The sequence below is a fragment of the Salvelinus alpinus genome, chromosome 7, assembly GCF_045679555.1.
Source record: "Salvelinus alpinus chromosome 7, SLU_Salpinus.1, whole genome shotgun sequence".
In the NCBI taxonomy this organism is placed as follows: domain Eukaryota; kingdom Metazoa; phylum Chordata; class Actinopteri; order Salmoniformes; family Salmonidae; genus Salvelinus; species Salvelinus alpinus.
Window position 1 is genome coordinate 73694304 of NC_092092.1, and position 26694 is coordinate 73720997.

Consider the following 26694-nt stretch of genomic DNA (forward strand, 5'->3'; position numbering starts at 1 on the left):
CTCGACAGTAAAACACACACCAGATACTACATCCACTGTAAAACACACACCAGATACTACCTCCAGTGTAAAACACACACACACCAGATACCACCTCTACTGTAAAACACACATACACCAGATACAACCTCTACTGTAAAACACACACACACCAGATACCTCTACTGTAAAACACACACCAGATACTACCTCCACTGTAAAACACACACCAGATACTACCTCCACTGTAAAACACACACCAGATACTACCTCCACTGTAAAACACACACCAGATACTACCTCCACTGTAAAACACACACCAGATACTACCTCTACTGTAAAACACACACCAGATACTACCTCTACTGACTAAGACCACCAGAGAGTGAAAGACACCAGACAATGTTGACTGTTTTGGGAATAATTTATTCTTAACGCAAGATTCTCATGTAAGGCAAAGTCATCGACATAAACATTCACCATTTAAAAAATGTTTCATGTTCTCTCCTTCAAGGAATGAGGGTATTTAAAAGAAAATAGCAATCAAATCATATTCATTCAGGATTTAAAAATTCAAACAGGAAAAAATGTTGCAAGCATAGGAACAATATTACATGAAATCAAACATGAAATCTTCATTGTCATGGTCTTTCAAAATGCATTCAATTTGTTGTCGTAAGATTCATCCTAAGAAAAACAGGCAACCACAGTAGCTGTTGTGCAAACATAACAGAGAGGACGGTTCAAACTTCATCATCGTACAGTGGGGGGTTGGCTGGGGGGTGGGGGACACTGTAGCTTACTGGCTTCCATTGGTCAAGGTAGCCATGACGGATTGGGCGTAGATAGAGTCATTTGATATGGTGTTTTAGGATTTATGGTGTAGGGAATAAGGGGTGGTTTGACTAGAGGTTTGTTTGGGAGGAGGGATGGAGGGAGGCAGGAGAAGTACCTTGCAGAGGTAAGAGATTAAAGTGCCCAGGAGAGAGAGCGTGTAAGCATGTGTGTGTGTTCGTTCGTGCATGCGTGCCATCTACAGCAGAACGCCTGAGATCTGAGTGCATATTCTGTGTGTCGTCTTTGAGCAGGAGTTTGTGTTCCACAAGAATCATTATCTACAGTACAGCGCCTGAGATTTAGGGAACATACACCGGCTACACTGCTACAGAGCAGAGCACAGCCCTGGGAGGGGCTAGGTCAGGTGCGGGAGCACAAGAAGATAGAGGTTATCATATAATGCTACCATGGGTCAGGAGGTACAGGGGTTGGGGCTGGACAGCAGGAGTGCAACGGTTAAGGAGAGAGAGAAGGATTAAGGTGGTAAGGTCAGATGGAGGGATAGTGTGTTAGGTGAGACTGGGTCAGTGGTTTAGACTCAGGGGTCAAAGGTTAGGTTAAGATGAAAGGGACTTTGCGTTAAGGGTTAGGAGGCTATGGGTCAGAGCAGGTAAGGGTCAAAGGTAAATGTCAGGGGTCAGAGGTTATGTGAGCATGTCCCACAAGCAGCAGCAGCAGAGAGCCGTCCAACAGGCAGTCAGACACGTGTCTCCTGAATCATCTCTTCTCCTCTCCTCCACCACGTACACTAGAGAGAGGAGAAAGAGAGGTAGACATTAATTTAAAGTTAAACCTTTACAACTGCCAGTAAAACATGTTTTATTGTCACATACACCGGAAAAGTGCAGTAAAATGTGTTATTTTACAGGGTCAGCCATATAGTACGGTGCCCCTGGAGCAAATTATGGTTAATAGACCTGCTCAAGGGTACGGACAGATTTTTCACCTTGTCGGCTTGGGTATTCAGACCAACGACCTTTCAGTTACTGGCCCAACTCTAACCGCTAGGCTACCTGCCACCCTTGGAATACACACGTGACAGACACGTCGGCCTAACAACCTACTCTTCTTGTTATCTTTGGTACATTTACTGTTAGTCATTAATGTGCGCACACACACACACACACACACACACACACACACACACACACACACACACACACACACACACACACACACACACACACACACAAAACTTCTGAAGGCTGCCATCTTGAGTGAGGTAAGCTGTGTGTTACCTGAGTGACAAGGTACTGCCGCAGTACAAAGGGACTGCTCTCTAGCAACAGTTGCCAGGCAGTAAGTTATGTTGCGTTCATAACCAAGTGGGAAGGTAGTATTTACCAAGTACAACTAGAAAAAATATATTTGAATGGTCCTCCAACTGGTAATTACTAGTGTGAAACTCATCTATCATCCTGAGCTCCCACTTCTCCCACATGCTGACCTCTGACGTCATCTATTAAGGTAATTACCTCGATAAACAGCATTTCTCGGCAGTTTAGTGCAACAAAAATGTATTTATAAAAAGCAATCTATTAATGTTTTTTAACACTATAATTTGTTTACAAGCATGATAGCTGTACTTTAGTTTATGGCTTAGGCAAATTGTTGGCAATTAGCCAATCAGTGTTTCTCAAGTTCAAAGCACATAAATGCATCCAACTAGTATTTACGACTTCACAACTGGTAAATTGTCCACCTCCCACTTGGTTATGAATGCAGCATTAACCTCCCATTGCTTGGTTTCTTAAAGGTGCAGTCCACTATTCACCGCTGAGAGGGTCTCATACAGATAAACAAAGGGCAGTCTGGAAAGTTCACTTCCTGCTTTAGACAACTCCTTTAAAACAATACCCCTTTAATCATGGTATGACCAGGACAAAATAGTTGATTCAAGCAGAAACTGATCTGGCTATCATGTGATTAGCTTCAACATTAAAACCTTCCACTTTAAGAACACACACCAGGATACTGATATAAAAAGGACAATATAAAACAGCCTCGTTAACCTTTTACTTTGGACGCTGATAGTGTTCTATCAAAACAAATTACTTTGATGTAGGGAAATTGACCTTTGAATAGTGTCATGACGTTGCCCTCTTTGGGTACAGCAAGCCACATCCCCCTCTCCCTGCCTCTCTCTGTTCCTACAACCAGGCTGCTGTGGTCAGAGAGGTTGTAAATTCCTAGGGAAGATCCTGCCTCATGGCCACACAGTATAGAGACAGAGTGAAGTTTCATAGAGAACAAAGGAATTTCTTCCACCTCACAGAACTTGAGGTCCGAACAACATTTAATGTTCCGGAGAAGGTATAAAAGATCGGTGAAGAATCCAGCTATGAACTGGTCCGTTTGTTACAACTTGGTAAAACTCATGGGAAACGGTGCGGCCACATTACCATAACGCTGTTTATATAATAGCCTCAGATATGAGGTTTACATCTAATTGTTGTATAAGATGAATGAATGATACTGTTTGTAAAATTGTGTAATGTGATTTTGGACTGTTTAATGAAGGAACTGTTTTGGACTGTTTAATGAAGGAAACTCCAATTCCCTTTTGAGTTGAACTAAATCAGAGTACCGCCCATGAGCCCAGTTAGGGTCGGGCATCCTGGGACATGCCCTTTTCTGCAAATTCCGAATAATACCCCAACTTTGAGAAATTCTCAGTAGACCATGTTTTTCTCCATTACGGGAGGACAAAGGTTGCCAGACCATTGCTGAATCTTTTAACCATACCACGTGGTTAAACTCTTAGACTATCGATACCGACAGAATAAGAACAAGTCTTTGATATTAATTACTAGTCTGCAGCTAGGAATTTGGTATCATTGAACGCGAAGAACGACAACCGCTGAAACATCCATTCTACAACAACATGAATGAATGTCACTCTGAACTATCCCCTCTAACCACGACAGAGAGAGAGAGAGAAGGACAATTCTACAAAAGAAACAAACTTTTCAACGGCGATCAAGACGACACACTTAGCGTAAATATATATATTGATTGCAATTGTTCCCGAATGAGTGAGCGTTCATGTGCAAAGGATTAGCATTTCAATTGTTATAATTATCAACTTTGTAGTGTCTCATCTCAGTTGACCCCCACTTCCCTTTTTGTCAACCAAGTCGCGATACCGGTTTATCCCACTAGGCAAATTCCCCTATCATTTCTTGTAACCATATTTACTTTGTATGCATTTCTGTGAATTACTTAGTTAGTAAATAAATTATTTAAGACAATTGATGTATGGATGACTCATAGTGAAGACTGGGTTCGTGCAGATAACCAACAATTTACGACGTTTGGAATGAGACTAACGTGAGGTAAAGTAAATAATTCATTAATTCGAAGACTAATTGATCAGATATAAAATATCTGAAAAGTTATTAGGAAATTATAACTTTGCAATCTGAACATTTTCCTTGGTGCCCCGATTTCCCAGTTAATTACAGTTACATGATTAATCAGTTTAATCGCGTAATACTAATTACAGAGAATCTTTGATAAAAACTATAAGTCTTCAGTTTAATGATGCCAAAGACACAATAATAGCCTAATACTTGCCAATCCTAATACTTGCCAATTCTAATAACAGAGGTAATGGAAACTTACTGAATGAAAGACGATTGAGTTAGAATTAGGGTTGCAAAGGGTATTACTGGAAACATTCAGATTTTACCAGCAAACTACCAGAATGTTGGTATCTTTCAAAGATGTTATGTAATCACAAGACATCTATCTAGTGACCCTTTTGGGTACTTATCACAGGTGTCTGTAATTATCTCTGGCCCTCTGTGTGGGTTTATCACACGTAAAATATATGAAATCATTAAATACGATGATTTTTAAATAAATTGAATGATAAAAGCTGTAAAACATTACCCTATATTTAACCAACGTGGCTCGATTCGGGGTTATGTAGCAAAATTTGAAATTGTGTTTTTCACATCAAATAAATAGCTAGAAAATGGTATATCATACACTACAGTCGAGGAACATTGGGAAAGTAATTCTGCTTTGAAAGTTGATAAACTTGTAACCCCACTTTTGAGAAAATGGACCTTGAATGTTTTGGTGCACCTACTGGAGAGCTCTTTGTCTACACCCATTCAGCATTGTTCACACCTTCTTAAGCTTTATCCCCACCCATCTCTTTAAGGATGCACATGTGAGGCCATGTACTAAACAACCAAAGATTTCAAGACTAAAGGCTGGTTTATACTAGGGGTGTGCTCGTAAATTTAATCTGGAGCGCCAAAGTTTGCTCAGAGTGCGCTCCAGGCGTTCGTAACTCAGAGCGTTTTGCTCTCGGAGCATTCAGAATGCACACTGGACGCTCTGGCCAAGGAGTAGGGTTGATCCGAGCGTTCTGACCTAACAACAACAGTCAAGCACCCAAGCTAACGTTGGCTAGCTACTTCCAGACACAAATGAAGGAACAGCTCACTCTGCCCATTTTACTCGCCCTAGCAGAGCTGATTAGGCTGTTTTTATGTTATCCAGAGCGTTGGTGACTGCAACTGTGCTGCTGGCAACAATTTAAATCATGCTTTTTTACTGACACCAGCCATATTCAACAGGTGTTAAGCGTTCGTAAATTCATCAGTTATTCTGCGCTCTGGAATCGGAGTACATAGCCAGAGCGAATTTACCAGCTACGTCTACCGACAGTTGTCGCAGCGACATCGTTAACATTCTATTGAAATTGTTACTTGCATAGTGGAGTCTTTTGTTTAGACATGTAGCTAGCTATGAACCATAATCCCATCTCATAACATTACTACCCTGCATGAATCTGCAAGGAGCTAACTAACCAGGTTCAATGTTAGCTAGCTAGCTACAACTAGCAATGCAAATGGCTCTGAGACACAAATAATATTACTACACAGCCCATACGCGTAACGTTAGCTAGCGAGTCAGCCAGTTAACTTTGACAAAATTAGAAACGTGTAATATCTGAAAATGTAGCTAGCTAGACTATCTTATCTTGGATGGACGCTTCTCCCTCTCTGCCATGGTTGCCCTTAGTTTGAAGATGTAATCCGGAGACAGGTGTTTTATACAAAAGCCTTCTGCCTTCTCTTTTCGACTCAGTCTGCATATTTGCAATCAAAAGCCAGAATGTTCTCCATCTCCTTAGCTATCATACTCTAATTCAACCGGGCATTCCACTGATTTCAAAACCCAGTCCTCCAGAAAGTGGAGACCAACATGTTTGCAGTTCTACTACATGATGTCTTTCAAAAAAGCTGCGTTAGAAAGGATTACCTACACATATTGACCAGCTCATGTTATAGACAGAAGCGTGCTACATGGCAGACCAATCCGAACTCATATCTTGGCATGTCCAGCCCATCCATTATCTCAGCCAATCAGGGCTAGCTGGAAGGTTCCTGTATTTTTCAGTGGCTAAACCAACTAGGCTCGTAATTTAACAATTGTATTCGTATTTGCAGATGACATACAAGTTTGTTATTAAGGCACATGAAAGTTCACATGTTCCAGAAGCCATTTCTGCCCAAAATAAGCATTTGGATTTTTTTTTTATTGTTTATATTTAAACGCCTGGTTTCCTGAAATGAGTCGCAAATATGAACTATCAACTTAGTGAATACCATATGTGTTTAATATGAGGATTTCAGCATGAAATATCCTTTATCTTTTTACACACCTATTGATTTGACTACGTCAGTATGTATTTGTCGTCAATGCTTTGTCGTCAATGCTTTGGCATCAAACTGGTGTATAAAAATGTATAAAAACCTGTTTTTGCTTTGTCGTTATGGGGTATTGTGGGTAGATTGAGGGGAAAAAACAATTTAATCAATTTTAGAATAAGGCTGTAAAGTAACAAAATGTGGAAAAAGTCAAGGGGTCTGAATACTTTCCAAATGCACTGAATGAATACATTTTTGGAAAACATATTCAAGTATAAATTACCAAATTGATGATAGATTGCCATAAATGTTCTGTTAATTACCTAAATTACTGAAGATTCTGGTAAATTACTGGTAGCTTTTCAGCCCTAGTCAGAACTGTCTGAACCACTGGTTCCCAGTGAATGTACTGGATTTACCTAGTCAAGGGCCTGAAGTAGCTCATCTGATTGATCTAGTCAAAGGCCTGAAGTAGCTCATCTGATTCACCTAGTCAAAGGCCTGAAGTAGCTCATCTGATTCACCTAGTCAAGGGCCTGAAGTAGCTCATCTGATTGATCTAGTCAAAGGCCTGAAGTAGCTCATCTGATTCACCTAGTCAAAGGCCTGAAGTAGCTCATCTGATTCACCTAGTCAAAGGCCTGAAGTAGCTCATCTGATTCACCTAGTCAAGGGCCTGAAGTAGCTCATCTGATTCACCTAGTCAAGGGCCTGAAGTAGCTCATCTGATTCACCTAGTCAAGGGCCTGAAGTAGCTCATCTGATTCACCTAGTCAATGGCCTGATGATTAGTTGACAAGTTGAATCAGGTGTGCTAGCTCTAGAATAGATCAAATACCTGGCACGGCTTGCGGTCCCCGAGGAGAGGTTTGAGAACCACTGGTATAAACATTGTTCCCAAAGCACATCCAGTCTCTTTGCATACCAAGTAGTCAAGGCAAACAATATCCTATCCTACCCTCTCCACCCCTCCCTTTCTCCCTCTCCTCTTCCTCCCCTTCTCGTGCTTATCTTCCTCCCCTCCCTTCCTCACCCCTCTTCTCCCCTCTCTTTCTCCCCTCCTTCTCCCTCTTCCTCCCCTCTCTCTCACCTGTGTTTTTGGGTGCCTCTCCATACATGGGTCCTGGGGGTGGTCCTCCCTGCCATCCAAACTGGGGCTGTCCTGGGTACGCCCCCTGGTATGGGCCTGCTTGTCCCTGGCCAGGGTAGGGTCCAGGAGGGCCCCCGGGGCCAGCAGGGTAGTTGGGGTAGGCCGGGTTTTGAGGAGGGAATCCACCAGGCTGCTCCATGTTGACGGGGTAGCCCTGGGGAGGGTATCCCTGCTGAGGATAGCCCTGCGCAGGGTAATTGGGGGCCGTGGGGCCTGGGCCCTGGTACGGAGGAGGCTGCTCAAAATTCATCTGCTAGACAACAGAGACACCTGGAGAAAGAGAGGGGAAGAGCTCATTTGAATGTGACTGAACTAAGAGAGAATGAGGAAGGACCATTTATGAAAGTAAATGGAAAAGAAAGGAGAGAGATTGGAGGAGAGGAACAAACAAAAGAAGTGTTGCAGTTTCACAGCCCTGCAAAATCAACACAGGACGGAGATAAGAGTCCCATTAGCCAGCGGTTGTCATGGCACGGAGGCCTTAAGAGTCCCATTAGCCAGCGGTTGGCCAGGAGTCCATAGTTAAAGACATTCTGAAAAGAGGCCCTTGGTGATTTAACTGTTGCCATGACAACACACGTTTCTAGAACATAAAGGTTTCCCCCCCCTAGAGAGCTATGAACTAGGTCAGGGGTGGTCAACCTTACTCCTGGACAGCTACAGGCAGTGCAGGCTTTTGTGACAGAAGGTCTGCAGCAAAGCTCTCCAGTAGTAGAGGTTTAGTACATGTCCAGGTTAATAACCTTAGTATCACTGGTGTATCACCGGTTTCCCTGTGTAAGTCATATGCATGGCCAGGGGCGCAACTTTCACTGCATTTCTGTCCCTCCAAGTTTTATTATTGGAATGTGATACAAAACAGGGCAACGGTGGGCTTTAGGACCATGCGGACGCCTCCGACCGGTCGGGAAGGGTGTTTGGAGTGTTTATGTGATTGGATAAAAAAAAAAATTATAATAATTATGTCCCCCCCAACTTCTAAAACCAAAGTTGCACCCCTGCGCATGGCCACATCCTTCTAGTTGTATTTCTAGAAAAACAAAGCTCTGTTCACAGCTAGTACAAACAGAGCCGTCATACCAGAGAAATCTGCCAGCTAGCGGTTTTAACCCTTCTATGAGGAAGTGTTTACACACACACGATCTTCCAACTTATACATTTGCTAACACCCTAAAGGAAGTAGTAAAGTGCAAAGAGACTAGTATTGCATATCTTTCTCATGACATCATACAAAGCCTGAGTGCATCATGACTCACACCCCGGAACCTGAAATGGAGTGGCCTAGCCTCTCTGCCCTCTGCCCAGCTAACAATACATACATACACACACACACACACACACACACACACACACACACACACACACACACACACACACACACACACACACACACACACACACACACACACACACACACACACACACACACACACACACACACACACACACACACACACAGAGAGAGAGAGAGTAAGGAGAGACTAAAACACAGTAAATGGAGTAAATAATACACACTGTAAAACAATGAAGTAGCTACTGGCTGTGACTACTAGCTGTGTGTGAGCGAGCGGACTCAAGAAATAAAGTCTATGTAACAAGGTAGACGTACATGTAAAACATTCTGCTGGTTTAGATTCTAGGCCTAGAAGACCATTAAGCCCTACGTTGGGTCTGTTTAGTAGTGAAACACTGCCTCTCCCCCATCAGCTGGAAATACCACATCACAACAAACTGCAGGACAGAAAGGAAGTGGGCCAGTGCTGTCCCTCCATCCCTCGCTGGGCTATTTTCACACACACAGTGTTTACTGTAAATACCTAAAGCCGAGCGTCCGTCCTCCCTCCCTTCCTCCCTCCCTTCCTCCCTCCCTTCCACACTGGAGAACATCACCTGACCAGGTCATCTCGGGGTCATTTCATGTTTTCATGTGTATCTGAGTTAATGGGGTTCAAGCAGGTAGAAATCCGTCCGGTGTGACGTAGCACCGTGATAAAGTCTCTCTCACTACACTGGAAGTCAATAGGAATATGACTTTCAGATGTAAAAAGTCTATCATACATGTCAGATTTCAATACTGGCTGATGTGATCATGACGGAGGTTGTCTTCTCGAGAATGAGCCATTGGTCATATTTTTTTAACGATATTCCTATCTCAAGAAAGTTTTCATTTAACAGAGGGTCTAACATTTCTCCTGTCCGTCTGCCTCTTCAGTCCAGGGTGCATTGCATGGTGCAGTTGCCAATGTCAAACTCCACTCTGAGGCACATCAATCTGCAGGTTGAACACGGTGAGATTGTAGACTCCTGAATGTTTTACAGCTAACTAGCTTCTTTACATGCTGACAGTCTTTGGTATTATTGTGTGTAGTTATTACCTAACTAGCGCCAGAGGACGCATGGACCTCCTATTGGAGATGGGCCTTTTGTTAAGTAAATCAGGTGATAAATGAGGTTCTAGGGAAGCTGGGGTGGGTCTTTAAATAGAGGTTAACATCCAGGCATGTCAGATGATTGTCCAAAACACAGGGCCTTAACAGTCTACTAAGAACATGATAGAAAACCACAAGTTCCAAATTGAGACCGGTCAGATCAAGAAGAATATTTTCTTTACATTTTTAACCTGACATAATTTACTTCCTGTAATCTGTGTGTTGTGAGTAGTCCTGATCTTCCTGTAATCTGTGTGTTGTGAGTAGTCCTAATCTTCCTGTAATCTGTGTGTTGTGAGTAGTCCTAATCTTCCTGTAATCTGTGTGTTGTGAGTAGTGCTAATCTTCCTGTAATCTGTGTGTTGTGAGTAGTCCTAATCTTCCTGTAATCTGTGTGTTGTGAGTAGTCCTAATCTTCCTGTAATCTGTGTGTTGTGAGTAGTCCTGATCTTCCTGTAATCTGTGTGTTGTGAGTAGTCCTAATCTTCCTGTAATCTGTGTGTTGTGAGTAGTCCTGATCTTCCTGTAATCTGTGTGTTGTGAGTAGTCCTAATCTTCCTGTAATCTGTGTGTTGTGAGTAGTCCTAATCTTCCTGTAATCTGTGTGTTGTGAGTAGTCCTAATCTTCCTATAATCTGTGTGTTGTGAGTAGTCCTAATCTTCCTGTAATCTGTGTGTTGTGAGTAGTCCTAATCTTCCTGTAATCTGTGTGTTGTGAGTAGTCCTAATCTTCCTGTAATCTGTGTGTTGTGAGTAGTCCTAATCTTCCTGTAATCTGTGCGTTGTGAGTAGTCCTAATCTTCCTGTAATCTGTGTGTTGTGAGTAGTCCTAATCTTCCTGTAATCTGTGTGTTGTGAGTAGTCCTAATCTTCCTGTAATCTGTGTGTTGAGTAGTCCTAATCTTCACCTGCTGAAAATATGAATAATCACCACACATTCTGTGTGTGTGCCTTAATGTGACCTGAAGGGTTATTAAACCCGGCAGGTAGCCTAGTGGTTAGAGCGTTGGGCCAGTAACTGAAAGGTTGCTAGATCGAAATCTGTCATTTTGTCCCTGAACAAGGCAGTTAACCCACTGTTGCTAGGCCGTCATTAACTGACTTAAATAAAGTTAAATAAAAACATCACCTGTACACACTGTTAACAGATGGTAGGTAGTCGAGTTGAGTGTGTAATAGAGATTGACCACACATACACACACAGTAGGATTGTCAGACAAAGGTATTCTACTGAATTCAAAAATCCCTAAAACTACAGCTGATCTGGAAGCCTAGCTAACTCAGGAGGCAGGTAACATCACTAAAACTACAGCTAGACACTAATGTACTTGTTCTCTTGCTCAGTTGTGCACCGGGGCCTCCCACTCCTCTTTCTATTCTGGTTAGAGCCAGTTTGCGCTGTTCTGTGAAGGGAGTAGTACACAGCCTTGTACGAGATCTTCAGTTTCTTGGCAATTTCTCGCATGGAATAGCCTTAATTTCTCAAAACAAGAATAGACTGCTGAGTTTCAGAAGAAAGGTCTTTGTTTCTGGCCATTTTGAGGCTGTAATCGAACCCACAGATGCTGATGCTCCTGATACTCAACCAGTCTAAAGAAGGACAGTTTATTTGCATCTTTAATCAGCATAACAGTTTTCAGCTGTGCTAACATAATTGCAAAAGGGTTTTCTAATGATCAATTAGCCTTTTAAAATGATAAACTTGGATTAGCTAACACAAAGTGCCATTGGAACACAGGAGTGATGGTTGCTGATAATGGCCCTCTGAACGCCTATGTAGATATTCCATATAAAATCAGCCGTTTCCAGCTACAATAGTCATTTACAACATTAACAATGTCTACACTCTTTTTCTGATCAATTTGATGTTATTTTAATGGACAGAAAATGGGACATTTCTAAGTGACCCCAAACTTTTGAACAGTAGTGTATACTCACAGAAACTAGCATCTAAAACAACACCACATGACCCCTCTTTTTTAATTTGTTTTATTTAACCAGGTAGGCAAGTTGAGAACAAGTTCTCATTTACAACTGCGACCTGGCCAAGATAAAGCAAAGCAGTATGACACAAACAACAACACATACAATAACCTCTAACCTCCTTCTCCCTGATCCGTATTATAGTCATCAGGCAAAACGGACCTCACCTGTTCCTGGCTGTACCGGTCGCCTGGCAAACCCTGCACCACACTGACTCATTTGTCCCAGTGAAAAGCTAGAGTTTGCCTCTCTTATCTCTCCATTTAACCCACCCTTTACAGAAATATAATTTAATGACTTGATAGTGGTACAAACAGCTAGGTCTTCAGTTGTACAGTGTTAGGTTCTAAATGAACCAAGTAAAACTCACGGACGATTAGTAAAGCTCAAACCAAGTTTATTCACCCAAAGGATCGAACAGCTGAACAGACAAAAAAAAGAATTCTACGATATTGAAAACATTTCCAAATACCCCAGTATACCGCCCAAGCCTACCATACAGTTTTATAGAGAGTGATCTCAGTATAAAACTGGAATCTGAAAAACAAAGACCCAACTGTAGGAGAGACTCCTGACTGTACGACTGAATACCTAGCTGTTTGTACCACTACCAACTGTAGGAGAGAGACTCCTGACTGTACAACTGAATACCTAGCTGTTTGTACCACTACCAACTGTGGGAGAGACTCCTGACTGTACAATGAATACCTAGCTGTTTGTACCACTACCAACTGTGGGAGAGAGACTCCTGACTGTACAACTGAATACCTAGCTGTTTGTACCACTACCAACTGTGGGAGCGAGACTCCTGACTGTACAACTGAATACCTAGCTGTTTGTACCACTACCAACTGTAGGAGAGAGACTCCTGACTGTACAACTGAATACCTAGCTGTTTGTACCACTACCAACTGTAGGAGAGAGACTACTGACTGTACAACTGAATACCTAGCTGTTTGTACCACTACCAACTGTAGGAGAGAGACTCCTGACTGTACAACTGAATACCTAGCTGTTTGTACCACTACCAACTGTAGGAGAGAGACTCCTGACTGTACAACTGAATACCTAGCTGTTTGTACCACTACCAACTGTGGGAGAGACTCCTGACTGTACAATGAATACCTAGCTGTTTGTACCACTACCAACTGTGGGAGAGAGACTCCTGACTGTACAACTGAATACCTAGCTGTTTGTACCACTACCAACTGTGGGAGCGAGACTCCTGACTGTACAACTGAATACCTAGCTGTTTGTACCACTACCAACTGTGGGAGAGAGACTCCTGACTGTACAACTGAATACCTAGCTGTTTGTACCACTACCAACTGTGGGAGAGACTCCTGACTGTACAACTGAAGACCCTTTTTCAATATCGTTGAATCTATTTCCTGGAAGTTTTTCAACACATTTTAATATTCGTAGCTACTTAAGTAAATACCTGCAGTCAACTTGTACAATACGTTAAGAGATAAAGCAGATCACCTGTCACATTATGAAGATTACCCAGAGCAGTTGAGCCAGTCATGTGTTTGTTTGTAAATAGCCCAACAGGATGAAGCGGGAGCAGGTGCGTCCAGCTGTGTGTTGACAGGAGTCACGTTTTCTATTGTAAGTCAGCAGTTTTTTTTTTGCTTCAATAGATTGATCAGGGACGTAAAGAAGAGTATTGAGGCCAAGTCAAACGAAAAAAGAAATAAACCGCAACGGATGGTGGTACTTGGATTTTTTTTAAATTGCACGATCCTACTTTAAAGTGGCAATATCTCGAGAATAAACTTAAAATGTAATTTTGAAAATAAAGTCAAAATTTGTAGAATAGAGTTTACATTTTTTGAATTAAGTCACAGGTATATTTCAAGATTAAAGTATGGGATAGCTGCATGTCTCCCTGTCCCTTTTTGTGTGCTCACCACCATTGAAATGCCTGCGTTAGAAGACTGGTGAAAGTATACTTTAGAATTGGCTTTAGTAAGAAGGAAATCCTTGCTGTTTTAGCACATAATAACCATATTATTATAATCATTAGGACCTGGAAGAGGTTGTGCCACAGATTATTTTCAGAAGGAGAAACCATGGTTACATATATAGGTAGAGACGGGCGGGTTGTGTGTGTATGCAGGTTGTGCGTATGCAGGTGTGTGTATGTATTCAGGTTGTGTGTATACAGGTTGTGTGTGTGTGTGTATTCAGGTTGTGTGTATACAGGTGTGTGTATGTATTCAGGTTGTGTGTATACAGGTGTGTGTATGTATTCAGGTTGTGTGTATACAGGTGTGTGTGTGTGTGTATACAGGTGTGTGTGTGTATTCAGGTTGTGTGTATACAGGTGTGTGTGTGTGTGTATTCAGGTTGTGTGTATACAGGTGTGTGTGTGTGTGTATTCAGGTTGTGTGTATACAGGTGTGTGTGTGTATTCAGGTTGTGTGTATACAGGTGTGTGTGTGTATTCAGGTTGTGTGTATACAGGTGTGTGTGTGTATTCAGGTTGTGTGTATACAGGTGTGTGTGTGTGTGTATTCAGGTTGTGTGTATACAGGTGTGTGTGTGTGTGTATTCAGGTTGTGTGTATACAGGTGTGTGTCTGTGTATTCAGGTTGTGTGTATACAGGTGTGTGTGTGTATTCAGGTTGTGTGTATACAGGTGTGTGTATGTATTCAGGTTGTGTGTATACAGGTGTGTGTGTGTATTCAGGTTGTGTGTATACAGGTGTGTGTGTGTATTCAGGTTGTGTGTATACAGGTGTGTGTGTGTATTCAGGTTGTGTGTATACAGGTGTGTGTGTATTCAGGTTGTGTGTATACAGGTGTGTGTGTGTGTGTATTCAGGTTGTGTGTATACAGGTGTGTGTGTGTGTGTATTCAGGTTGTGTGTATACAGGTGTGTGTGTGTATTCAGGTTGTGTGTATACAGGTGTGTGTGTGTATTCAGGTTGTGTGTATACAGGTGTGTGTGTGTGTGTGTATTCAGGTTGTGTGTATACAGGTGTGTGTGTGTGTGTATTCAGGTTGTGTGTATACAGGTGTGTGTGTGTGTGTATTCAGGTTGTGTGTATACAGGTGTGTGTCTGTGTATTCAGGTTGTGTGTATACAGGTGTGTGTGTGTATTCAGGTTGTGTGTATACAGGTGTGTGTATGTATTCAGGTTGTGTGTATACAGGTGTGTGTGTGTATTCAGGTTGTGTGTATACAGGTGTGTGTGTGTATTCAGGTTGTGTGTATACAGGTGTGTGTGTGTATTCAGGTTGTGTGTATACAGGTGTGTGTGTATTCAGGTTGTGTGTATACAGGTGTGTGTGTATACAGGTGTGTGTGTGGGTGGTTAAAAGTAGGGGCAAAACCAGCAAATGGCCATTAATCTAATACACTCGTTAGTCACTGTGCACTAATGCTTATCAATTTAACGATCTAATAACTCATTCAAACAGGCGTCACTGCTCACTCGCGCTTATCTATCTACTAACTCACGCACACACCAAGTTTCCCCCTGGCAATTTCAGACTGTAGGCAAACACGCTAACAGCCATGGTGCTTTATGAGCACAAACAAACAACGTTCTTGTCACTGAAAAACCTGTGTTTCAGACATAAGGAAGTGGATGGCGGCAAATGTTCTGCTTTTAAACTCGGACAAAACAGAGATGCTTGTTCTCGGTCCCAAGAAACAAAGAGATCTTCTGTTGAATCTGACAATTAATCTCGATGGTGGTACAGTCGTCTCAAATAAAACTGTGAAGGACCTCAGCGTTACTCTGGACCCTGATCTCTCTTTTGACGAACATATCAAGACTGTTTCAAGGACAGCTTTTTTCCACCTACGTAACATTGCAAAAATCTAGAAACTTTATGTCCAAAAATGATGCTGAAAAATGTATCCATGCTTTTGTCACTACTGGGTTAGACACCTGAATGCTCTACGTTCCAGCTACCCAGATAAAGCACTAAATAAAACTTCAATTAGGGCTAAACACGGCTGCTAGAATCTTAACTAAAACCAAAAAATGTGATCATATTACTCCAGTGCTAGCCTCTCTACACTGGCTTCCTGTTAAGGCTAGGGCTGATTTCAAGGTTTTACTGCTAACCAACAAAGCATTACATGGACTTGCTCCTACCTATCTTTCCGATTTGGTCCTGCCGTACATACCTACATGTACCCTACGGTCACAAGACGCAGGCCTCCTTATTGTTCCTAGAATTTCTAAGCAAACAGCTGGAGGCAGGGCTTTCTCCTATAGAGCTACATTTTTATGGAGTGGTCTGCCTATTCATGTGAGAGCGACCTTTAAGTCTTTATTGAAGACTCATCTCTTCAGTAGGTCCTATGATTGAGTGTAGTCTGGCCCAGGAGTGTGAAGGTGAACGGAAAGACACTGGAGCAACGAACCGCCCTTGCTGTCTCTGCCTGGCCGGTTAACCTCTTTCCACCGGGATTCTCTGCCTCAAACCCTATTACAGGGGCTGAGTCACTGGCTTACTGGTGCTCTTCCATGCCGTCCCTAGGAGGGGTGCGCCACTTGAGTGGGTTGAGTCACTGACATGATCTTCCTGTCCGGGTTGGCGCCCCCCTTGGGTTCGTGCCGTGGGAGAGATCTTGTGGGCTATACTCGGTGTCAGTATAGTAAGTTGGTGGTTGAAGATATCCCTCTAGTGGTGTGGGGGCTGTGCTTTGGCAAAGTGGGTGGGGTTATATCCTGCCTGGTTGGTCCTCTCCGGGGGTATCGTCGGATGGGGCCACAGTGTCTCCTAACCCCTCCTGTCTCAGCCTCCAGTATTTATGCTGCAATAGTTTGTGTCGGGGGGCTAGGGTCAGTCTGTTATAACTGGAGTATTTCTCCTGTCTTATCCAGTGTACTGTGTGAATTTAAGTATGTACGCTCTCTCGCTCACTCGATGACTCCTTGCTGTCCCCAGTCCACCTGGTCGTGCTGCTGCTCCAGTTTCAACTGTTCTGCTTGCGGCTATGGAACCCTGACCTGTTCACCGGACGTGCTACCTTGGCCCAGACCTGCTGTTTTCAACTCTCTAGAGACAACAGGAGCGGTAGAGATACTCTGAATGATCGGCTATGAAAAACCAACTGACATTTACTCTTGAGGAGCTGACTTGTTGCATCCTCGACAACCACTGTGATTATTATTATTTGACCCTGCTGGTCATCTATGAACATTTGAACATCTTGGCCATGTTATGTTATAATCTCCACCCGGCACAGCCAGAAGAGGACTCCCTCATAGCTTGGCTCCTCTCTAGGTTTCTTCCTAGGTTCTGGCCTTTCTAGGGAGTTTTTCCTAGCCACCGTGCTTCTACACCTGCATTGCTTGCTGTTTGGGGGTTTAGGCTGGGTTTCTGTACAGCACTTTGTGACATCAGCTGATGTAAGAAGGGCTTTATAAATACATTTGATTGATTGACTGAATGAATGAGAAGAGAACTGGGGTTGAGTCCCTGTCAGTCACTGAATGAGAAGAGACCTGGGGTTGAGTCCCTGTCAGTCACTGAATGAGAAGAGACCTGGGGTTGAGTCCCTGTCTGTCACTGAATGAGAAGAGACCTGGGGTTGAGTCCCTGTCAGTCACTGAATGAGAAGAGACCTAGGGTTGAGTCCCTGTCAGCCACTGAATGAGAAGAGACCTGGGGTTGAGTCCCTGTCAGCCACTGAATGAGAAGAGACTTGGGGTTGAGTCCCTGTCAGTCACTGAATGAGAAGAGACCTGGGGTTGAGTCCCTGTCAGTCACTGAATGAGAAGAGACCTAGGGTTGAGTCCCTGTCTGTCACTGAATGAGAAGAGACCTGGGGTTGAGTCCCTCTCTGTCACTGAATGAGAAGAGACCTGGGGTTGAGTCCCTGTCAGTCACTGAATGAGAAGAGACCTAGGGTTGAGTCCCTGTCAGCCACTGAATGAGAAGAGACCTGGGGTTGAGTCCCTGTCAGCCACTGAATGAGAAGAGACTTGGGGTTGAGTCCCTGTCAGTCACTGAATGAGAAGAGACCTGGGGTTGAGTCCCTGTCAGTTACTATGGGTAGTATTTCCCCCTTATGACTACTACTACTACTACGACTACTACTACTACTACTACTACTACTACTACTACTACTACTACTACTACTACTACTACTACTACTACTACTACTACTACTACTACTACTACTACTACTACTACTACTACTACTACTACTACTACTACTACTACTACTACTACTACTACTACTACGAGAGAGAGACACAGACAGACAGACAGACAGACAGACAGACAGACAGACAGACAGACAGACAGACAGACAGACAGACAGACAGACAGACAGACAGAAAGAAATTTATAGTGCTGCTGCTGCTCTTGCTTTGGAGAGGAGCGTAGGACGTGTAGCTTGCTGCTGACCAATCACAAGTCATCAAGGCGGCAATAGGCTACAGACATAGAGCCTTGCTCCTTGTGTGGCAAGAGTTAGGAGATATCTAATCAATGGAAGAAGGAATTCAAATGATGGAATTAAAAGTTAAAGGTGAAGGATAGGCTACAATGCACAAGAGCCAACAGGTTGGCTGCTTCTTAACATTCTGAATGGAGTTGTTGTTATTTGTAACTGTAGGATGTGAAAGCACATGCATTGCAGCCTCAATTAGCCTAGCTAGCTAACGTTAGCTAGCTTAACTAGCTTCTCGTTCCGGTCTGATGCAGTCAAGACATATTTGATGATAAATAACTTAGCTATGGCAGATAAATAACTTTAAAAAACTAGCTATGGCAGTTATTAGTCTACTATAGCGTGAGTCGGCTTGGTGCCTCTCCCTCCCTCCTCCCTGCTCCCCACGGCACTCGCTCAGAGTATGATCCCTCCCCTGCCTGCTAGAGTGGCACCCCTCTCCCTCCTCTCACGCCTCTCATCAGCTCCGGTTAATAAAGTAGTTTTAAAAAAAAGATTTTCTGCTGCTTCCCTCACTGGGATCGGATCGGTTCTGGATCCGACCAGGTTTATTCACAACGTGTCTAGTGGTCCTCGTGTCCGTTTGGAACAGGTCTCTATATTTTTTAAAAGTTTGATGCATACCGGGTCCGGGTGGGAAAGCCCCAGATCCATTTCAGATCGTGTCCAACTTTTTGGACCCATGAAGACCTCTATTACCTAGACTATAAATAAATAATCACTGATCTGACATGACTTGGTTGGTAGCCTAGCATAATATGTCCTTTCTATCGCTGATGTCTTCAAGGATGTGAGGAATGACGTAGGTACGTAGGTTATCCCAAAACAGGGGCATCATCTCAGTTATGACGCTAATTTAGGCAACCGCTGGTTGACCTTATAGAGGCTAGTGGCTAGACCTGTTAGGTTAGAATAATGGACCGTAAAATGACGGTTTCAGAGGGGGCTTTAGCCAAACCCCTGTCCCCCTGCCCCAAGGCTATGCAAGGTACATGACAGGGGTTTGGGGGCAGCCTATGAACCCGACAGGGAAGCGATATTCTTCTCCACGCAATCCATAGCTTAGATTCACAAGATAATACACATAGGCCTATGAGGTTACTGCACTGGAATTGTACATAAAACACCTTGCCATCACACAAAGAGTTAACCTTTCATTTTGACATGTAGGCTGCTGTAGGCTGCTGGCCTCGCTGTTCTCTCTAAAATACTATGCAAGGTGTTGGCATACGCAGGGGATTGACGATAACATTTTAGCGTATTCAAAAGGGCACCATGACAGGGATTGATGACAGGATCTCTTCACATTCTGACAACGCACCATGACCAATAAAACGGTATTGCTTTGGGGGTACCGTGTGTGTGTGTGTGTGTGTGTGTGTGTGTGTGTGTGTGTGTGTGTGTGTGTGTGTGTGTGCGCAGTGCAGTGACCCATGTGTGAATGAGTGCGATAGAGACACCCCACCCCTCCACCACCACCACACACACACACACACACACACACACACACACACATCTCTACCTATGTATGTAGCCACACGTACTTGGATGAAATACCTCATCCAGTCTGTGTGATTCCTCCTGAAAAGACACAATCTGTGGCACAACCTCTTCCAGGTCCTAATGATTATAATAATATGGTTATTATGTGCTAAAACAGCAAGGATTTCCTTCTTACTAAAGCCAATTCTAAAGTATACTTTCACCAGTCTTCTAACTCAGGCATTTCAATGGTGGTGAGCACACAAAAAAGGGACAGGGAGACATGCAGTTATCTCATACTTTAATCTTGAAATATACCTGTGACTTTATTCTCAAAATATTGCCTCTTTTTTAAAGTACTATCCATGCAAAAAAATATATCCAGTACCACCTCCCACAAGTGTTTAGTATGTGTTCATCACTAGGCCCCAATACTCTTCCAGAAGATTCCCAAGGTAGGCTACAGTAGAAAGATTTTTGTTCAAAATGTGTGGTTAAGAACCAAAACACAATTACATTATATATGCAGTGCTGTTCTTTGTTTCTATTCAATAAATTAGGCCTACACACAGGGGCGTCATGCACCCCAAAAATCTGAGGGGGCACAAAGTACATGAGGATGGCTGGTAGGTGGTCCGGAGGGGGTTATGCCCAGTCTGTAAATTGGAGAATATTGGATGTTTCAAACACTTGAAACAGCCTTTTCCTCCAGAGCCATAATCATTATACTTAGTTCTATGTAAAAAATATATATATGTTTATTTTTCTGAATATGTAAACATACCTCTTGAGCTCTCAGTAATGATACTCTTCTGTAGGATGTCTAGTTTTCCTTCACAGAAAATAATGTAACACATTCAGCAGAAAATAGCTTCATTTTCATCAGATGACAACAGAAGTGCAATGCTATTTGGCTGGCAGCCTCACAAGTAAATGAGCTTACAATGAAAAAAGCCATGACTTTTTTGCAAAAACGATACATGGCCATCATATTTATAATGTTTATCACAGAAAGAATGTAGCTAGCTACATTTCCTAATGTTTTGTTTAAAGTTAATCTTGCATTATACCAGAGAAAAGGAGGCTGATTACGCAGAGAAAAGTACCAGAGAAAATGAGCTACACATCCAGTCGGAGCCCTGTCTGCTGACAGAATGCCAGTTCCTGAATTCTCATCCGAGTGGAGAGGTGTAACTGAAGCACAAAATGTCTGACGCCGAGCTAAAATTACAATAAGAAGCATTTTACATCTGTGTTTACAAAACACAGCAACATATTTCTTATGTGTTTAATCTTCTTTCATTTTTTTTCCTGCATTAATGAGACCCCTAAGTTTAACTTGCTAGTTAATCTAAGTAAGTGGCTGAATTAATATGGTGACGGGCATCATATTGTGTTAGCTTTCTGCCGTGTTGGCAAAGTCAAAGCTCTTTAGATGAGTTATTTGTACAGCTGCCACCATCTTGATTTCCTTGCATTTTTTCTCCTCTCCCCTCATCTCCGAGCAGAGCACAGGCCCGTTGCCCTAACGACTACACACAGACAGTGTGTAGCCTACACACGCTGCTCCTGTCCTCATGCTGTTCTTCCTTCAGACCAGCATGCATCAACACTTTGTTCATTTGCACAATGTCTCTCGTTCACATTCGCTTGTAAATGTCCAAGCTCACCAAAAATGACTTTCAGTAGCTCCTACCTATACATGTAAACTCGGCAAAAAAATAAACGTCCTCTCACTGTCAACTGCGTTTATTTTCAGCAAACTTAACATGTGTAAATATTTGTATGAACATAAGATTCAACAACTGAGACATAAACTGAACAAGTTCCACAGACATGTGACTAACAGAAATGGAATAATGTGTCCCTGAACAAAGGGGGGTCAAAATCAAAAGTAACAGTCAGTATCTGGTGTGGCCACCAGCTGCATTAAGTACTGCAGTGCATCTCCTCCTCATGGACAGCACCAGATTTGCCAGTTCTTGCTGTGAGATTTTACCCCACTCTTCCACCAAGGCACCTGCAAGTTCCCAGACATTTCTGGGGGGAATGGCCCTAGCCCTCACCCTCCGATCCAACAGGTCTCAGACGTGCTCAATGGGACTGAGATCCGGGCTCTTCACTGGCCACGGCAGAACACTGACATTCCTGTCTTGCGGGAAATCACGCACAGAACAGGCAGTATGGCTGGTGGCATTGTCATGCTGGAGGGTCATGTCAGGATGAGCCTGCAGGAAAGGTACTACATGAGGGAGGATATCTTCCCTGTAACGCACAGCGTTGAGATTACCTGCAATGACAACAAGCTCAGTCCGATGATGCTGTGACACACAGCCCCAGACCACGACGGACCCTCCACCTCCAAATCCATCCCGCTCCAGAGTACAGGCCTCGGTGTAACGCCTATTCCTTCGACGATAAACGTAAATCCGACCATCACCCCTGGTGAGACAAAACCGCAACTCGTGAGTGAAGATCACTTTTTGCCAGTCCTGTCTGGTCCAGCGACGGTGGGTTTGTGCCCATAGACGACAATGTTGCCGGTGATGTCTGGTGATGTCCTGCCTTACAACAGCCCTACAAGCCCTCAGTCCAGCCTCTCTCAGCCTATTGTGGACAGTCTGAGCACTGATGGAGGGATTGTGCGTTCCTGGTGTAACTCGGGCAGTTGTTGTTGCCATCCTGTACTTGTCCCGCAGGTGTGATGTTCGGATGTACCGATCCTGTGCAGGTGTTGTTACACGTGGTCTGTCACTGCAAGGACGATCAGCTGTCCGTCCTGTCTCCCTGTAGCGCTGTCTTAGGCGTCTCACAGTACAAACATTGCAATTTATTGCCCTGGCCACATCTGCAGTCCTCATGCCTCCTTGCAGCATGCCTAAGGCACGTTCATGCAGATGAGCAGGGACCCTGGGCATCTTTCTTTTGGTGTTTTTCAGAGTCAGTAGAAAGGCCTCTTTAGTGTCCTAAGTTTTCATCACTTTGACCTTAATTGCCTACCGTCTGCAAGCTGTTAGTGTCTTAACGACCGTTCCACTGGTGCATGTTCATATGGTTCATTGAACAAGCATAGGAAACAGTGTTTAAACCCTTTACAATGAAGATCTGTGAAGTTATTTGGATTTTTACGAATTATCTTTGAAAGACAAGGTCCTGAAAAAGGGATGTTTCTTTTTTTGCTGAGTTTATAACTTTATGAGCTGGATTGCTTGTCTTTGCAATTTGTTTATTTTTGTTTGTGCTCATTAGCATATGTAGTTAGCAGCCTCCATTGAAATGCGCTATTACTTGTGCATATTTTATTAGCATTCTGGTAGACGCCCAATGGGATTTTTTCCTCTTTTAGCACCCCCTTGTGTACTAAACGGTAATACCATATATCTTAAGGACAGTATGACGACATATTGGATACAGCCCAACCCTAACGTCTTGGTATGACGACATACTGGATACAGCCCAACCCTAACGTCTTGGTATGACGACATACTGGATACAGCCCAACCCTAACGTCTTGGTATGACGACATACTGGATACAGCCCAACCCTAACGTCTTGGTATGACGACATACTGGATACAGCCCAACCCTAACGTTTTGGTATGACGACATACTGGATACAGCCCAACCCTAACGTATGGTTCCAGGATTACACTGTGAGTGTATGGTTCCAGTAAATGGTGAGAGAATGGAACATCTCTAACACAATAAGATCCCATTCCTAAATGAGTAAATGTCCAGGGTTCTAGTAGTGAACTAGGCCTAATAGAAGCACAGCCGACTGGGGCATAGATCACACTCATCAAGAGATGACTGTTGAAATGGAAAGAACTGGGATGATATTTCAACATTGTGCGGTTGATAGTCTGAAATACGCTCTCAATTAGGTTTATTTTTCCTGCCACGTCCTTTATAGGCAAAATGTATAAGGCTTTGCGGTGTAATAGTCTATTATCAGGCGTCTCTACGGTGTTGTTGGAGGGTCTCATGTTAGCCTACAGTGTTGTTGCATTGCTGACATATTAATGGAACAAAACACTCTACTCGCATCTTCGGTTTTATCAACAACTAACTGCTTGATACCATTTTTTTCTACAGCGTCGTATATAGGCCAATTGTTGATTTGCTATGATAGCTTAATATTTTGAAAGTGGCCTAAATAAAAAGAAGGCATTGTATCACGAATTTTATCATAGCTAATGATATGTCTGACACGACTTTCTCCCTTTCTCATTCAATAGCGGCAATTTACGTGAAAAATGATTGTTGGATACAATGCTTGCGGAGAAACAGCCCACTGCGTGCTCGCTACAACAAGACAATGATGGAATAATACAACACCTGCACAGGGCCACAGCCCAAGAACAACGAGGTCGAGTTGCAATTGTCCAACAGTCCGTGACTTCGAGTTAGGCAATGTTCACAGACATATGGTGTTCAATAAAATATTATCACCTACCTTAAGAGAAATGATATCCCTTATCAACAGACAGTCCAGATCGTCTTCAAAAAAAACTCTTCGGCGTGATCTATAATGCTAATTTCTTGTCTTTTTTTTTTACCGCACTGAACGACCACCTCGTCTTAAAACTCAGTGCGTATCTCTCCGTTGTGGGAACCGTGACGTCATCCCGATGGTGGTGCGAGGGGTTTGCATAGGGAAAACACATTTCACTGGTTGACTGTGGTGAATGGTCGTTGTTTTCACGGACCAATCAGGGCGAAGAGCGGTGAGAGTCTAGTGAATGGGACTCATCGAGTGGTGACCACTGATCATCTGACTTGTTTGGGCATTCATTATACATCACAGAAAGATGTGACGAAATGCACAGAAATAGGACAATGAATGTGTCTTGTAAATTGAGCAAGCAATACTTATCCTTATCTAGCTTCTTAGATTAGATTGATTCATATTTATATATTTGTAACTGTATAAATATGACAATTGAACTAATACAGAGTCTACTTTACTTGCTTATAAAAGTCAACAAAAAAAAACACAGACGTGAAATTATGTTAATATTTATACAGCATAAATAGATTGAAGATAAAACTAGTGCTTTTTAGGCTACCACGTCATAGGTCCTGACATGGCCCCTCACACACATAATACTGTATCCATTAATCACATGATTTCATGATTTTGTGAATGGGTTTGATATAATGAACAACAGAGTAGCCTTATTCCCTAGTGTGGGCTACAGAACATTTCCATGACAGATGCAACTCCTTCTTTCCACCAGCAGAGGTCAGTCTTCACTCACTTACTCTCCTCAGCTCCTATACCAGTATTTTCTCTAGTGCCTAGCCCCTAGCACAATCTCTACTCTAGCCCCTAGGCCCTAGCACTACAGTATCTCTACTCTAGCTCCTAGCCCCTACCACTATCTCTACTCTAGTGACTAGCCCCTACCACTATCTCTAGGCTAGCCCCTAGCCCCAAGCACTATCTCTACTCTAGCTCCTAACCCCTAGCACTATCTCCACTCTAGCCCCAAGCACTATCTCTACTCTAGCTGCTAGCCCCTAGCACTATCTCTTCTCTAGCTCCTAACCCCTAGGCTCCTAACCCCTAGCACTATATTTACTCCTAGCAGTACTGTATCTCTACTCTAGCTCCTAGTCCCTAGCACTGTCTCTACTCTAGCCCCTAGCACTATCTCTACTCTAGCCCCTAGGCCCTAGCTCACTCTCTACTCTAGCTCCTAGCCACTAGCACTATATCAACTCAAGCCATTAACCCCGAGCACTATCTCTATTCTAGCGCCTAGCACTATCTCTACTCTAGCTCCTAACCTCTAGCACTATCTCTACTCTAGCTCCTAAACCCTAGCACTATCTCTACTCTAGCCCCTAGCACTATCTCTACTCTAGCCCCTAAACACTAGCGCTATCTCTACTCTAGCCCCTAAACACTAGCACTATCTCTACTCTAGCCCCTAGCACTATCTCTACTCTAGCCCCTAAACACTAGCGCTATCTCTACTCTAGCCCCTAGCACTATCTCTACTCTAGCCCCTAGCAATATCTCTACTCTAGCCCCTAAACACTAGCACTATCTCTACTCTAGCCCCTAAACACTAGCGCTATCTCTACTCTAGCCCCTAAACACTAGCGCTATCTCTACTCTAGCCCCTAGCACTATCTATATTCTAGCCCCTAGCATTATCTATACTCTAGCCCCTAACCCCTAGCACTATCTCAACTCTAGCCCCTAACCCCTAGCACTATCTCTATTCTAGCCCCTCGCACTATCTCTACTCTAGTGCCAATCCTCTAGCACTATCTCTACTCTAGCTCCAACCCCTAGCACTATCTCTACTCTAGCCCCTAGCATTTACTCTAGTTCTTAGCACTATCTCTACTCTAGCCCCTAGGCCCTAGCACTATCTCTACTCTAGCCCCAAACCCCTAGCACTATCTATTCTCGTTCCTAGCCTCTAGCACTATCTCTAATCTCGTTCCTAGCCTCTAGCACTATCTCTACTCTAGCCCCTAGCACTACCTCTACTCTAGCTCCTAGCACTATCTCTACTCTAGCCCCTAACCATTTGCACTATCTCTACTCTAGCTGCTAACCCCTAGCACGATATATACTCTAGCTCCTAGCACCTCTGTATCTCTACTCTAGCCCCTAGCACTATCTCAACTCTAGCCCCTAACCCCTAGCACTATCTCTATTCTAGCCCCTCGCACTATCTCTACTCTAGTGCCAATCCTCTAGCACTATCTCTACTCTAGC

The 26694-nt window shown here is 43.3% G+C and overlaps 1 protein-coding gene across 1 annotated transcript; it reads right to left on the bottom strand.

The window, feature by feature from the left end:
• Positions 1–384: 384 nt before the first annotated feature.
• On the bottom strand, positions 385–24615 carry LOC139581646 (cysteine-rich and transmembrane domain-containing protein 1-like). Its single transcript, XM_071411629.1, has 3 exons — positions 24412–24615; positions 7576–7905; positions 385–1564 (listed from the first exon to the last, which is right to left on the bottom strand). The coding sequence occupies exons 2-3, from the start codon at positions 7883–7885 to the stop codon at positions 1461–1463; spliced, it is 414 nt and encodes a 137-aa protein (XP_071267730.1). The 5' UTR covers positions 7886–7905; positions 24412–24615; the 3' UTR covers positions 385–1460.
• Positions 24616–26694: the final 2079 nt, after the last annotated feature.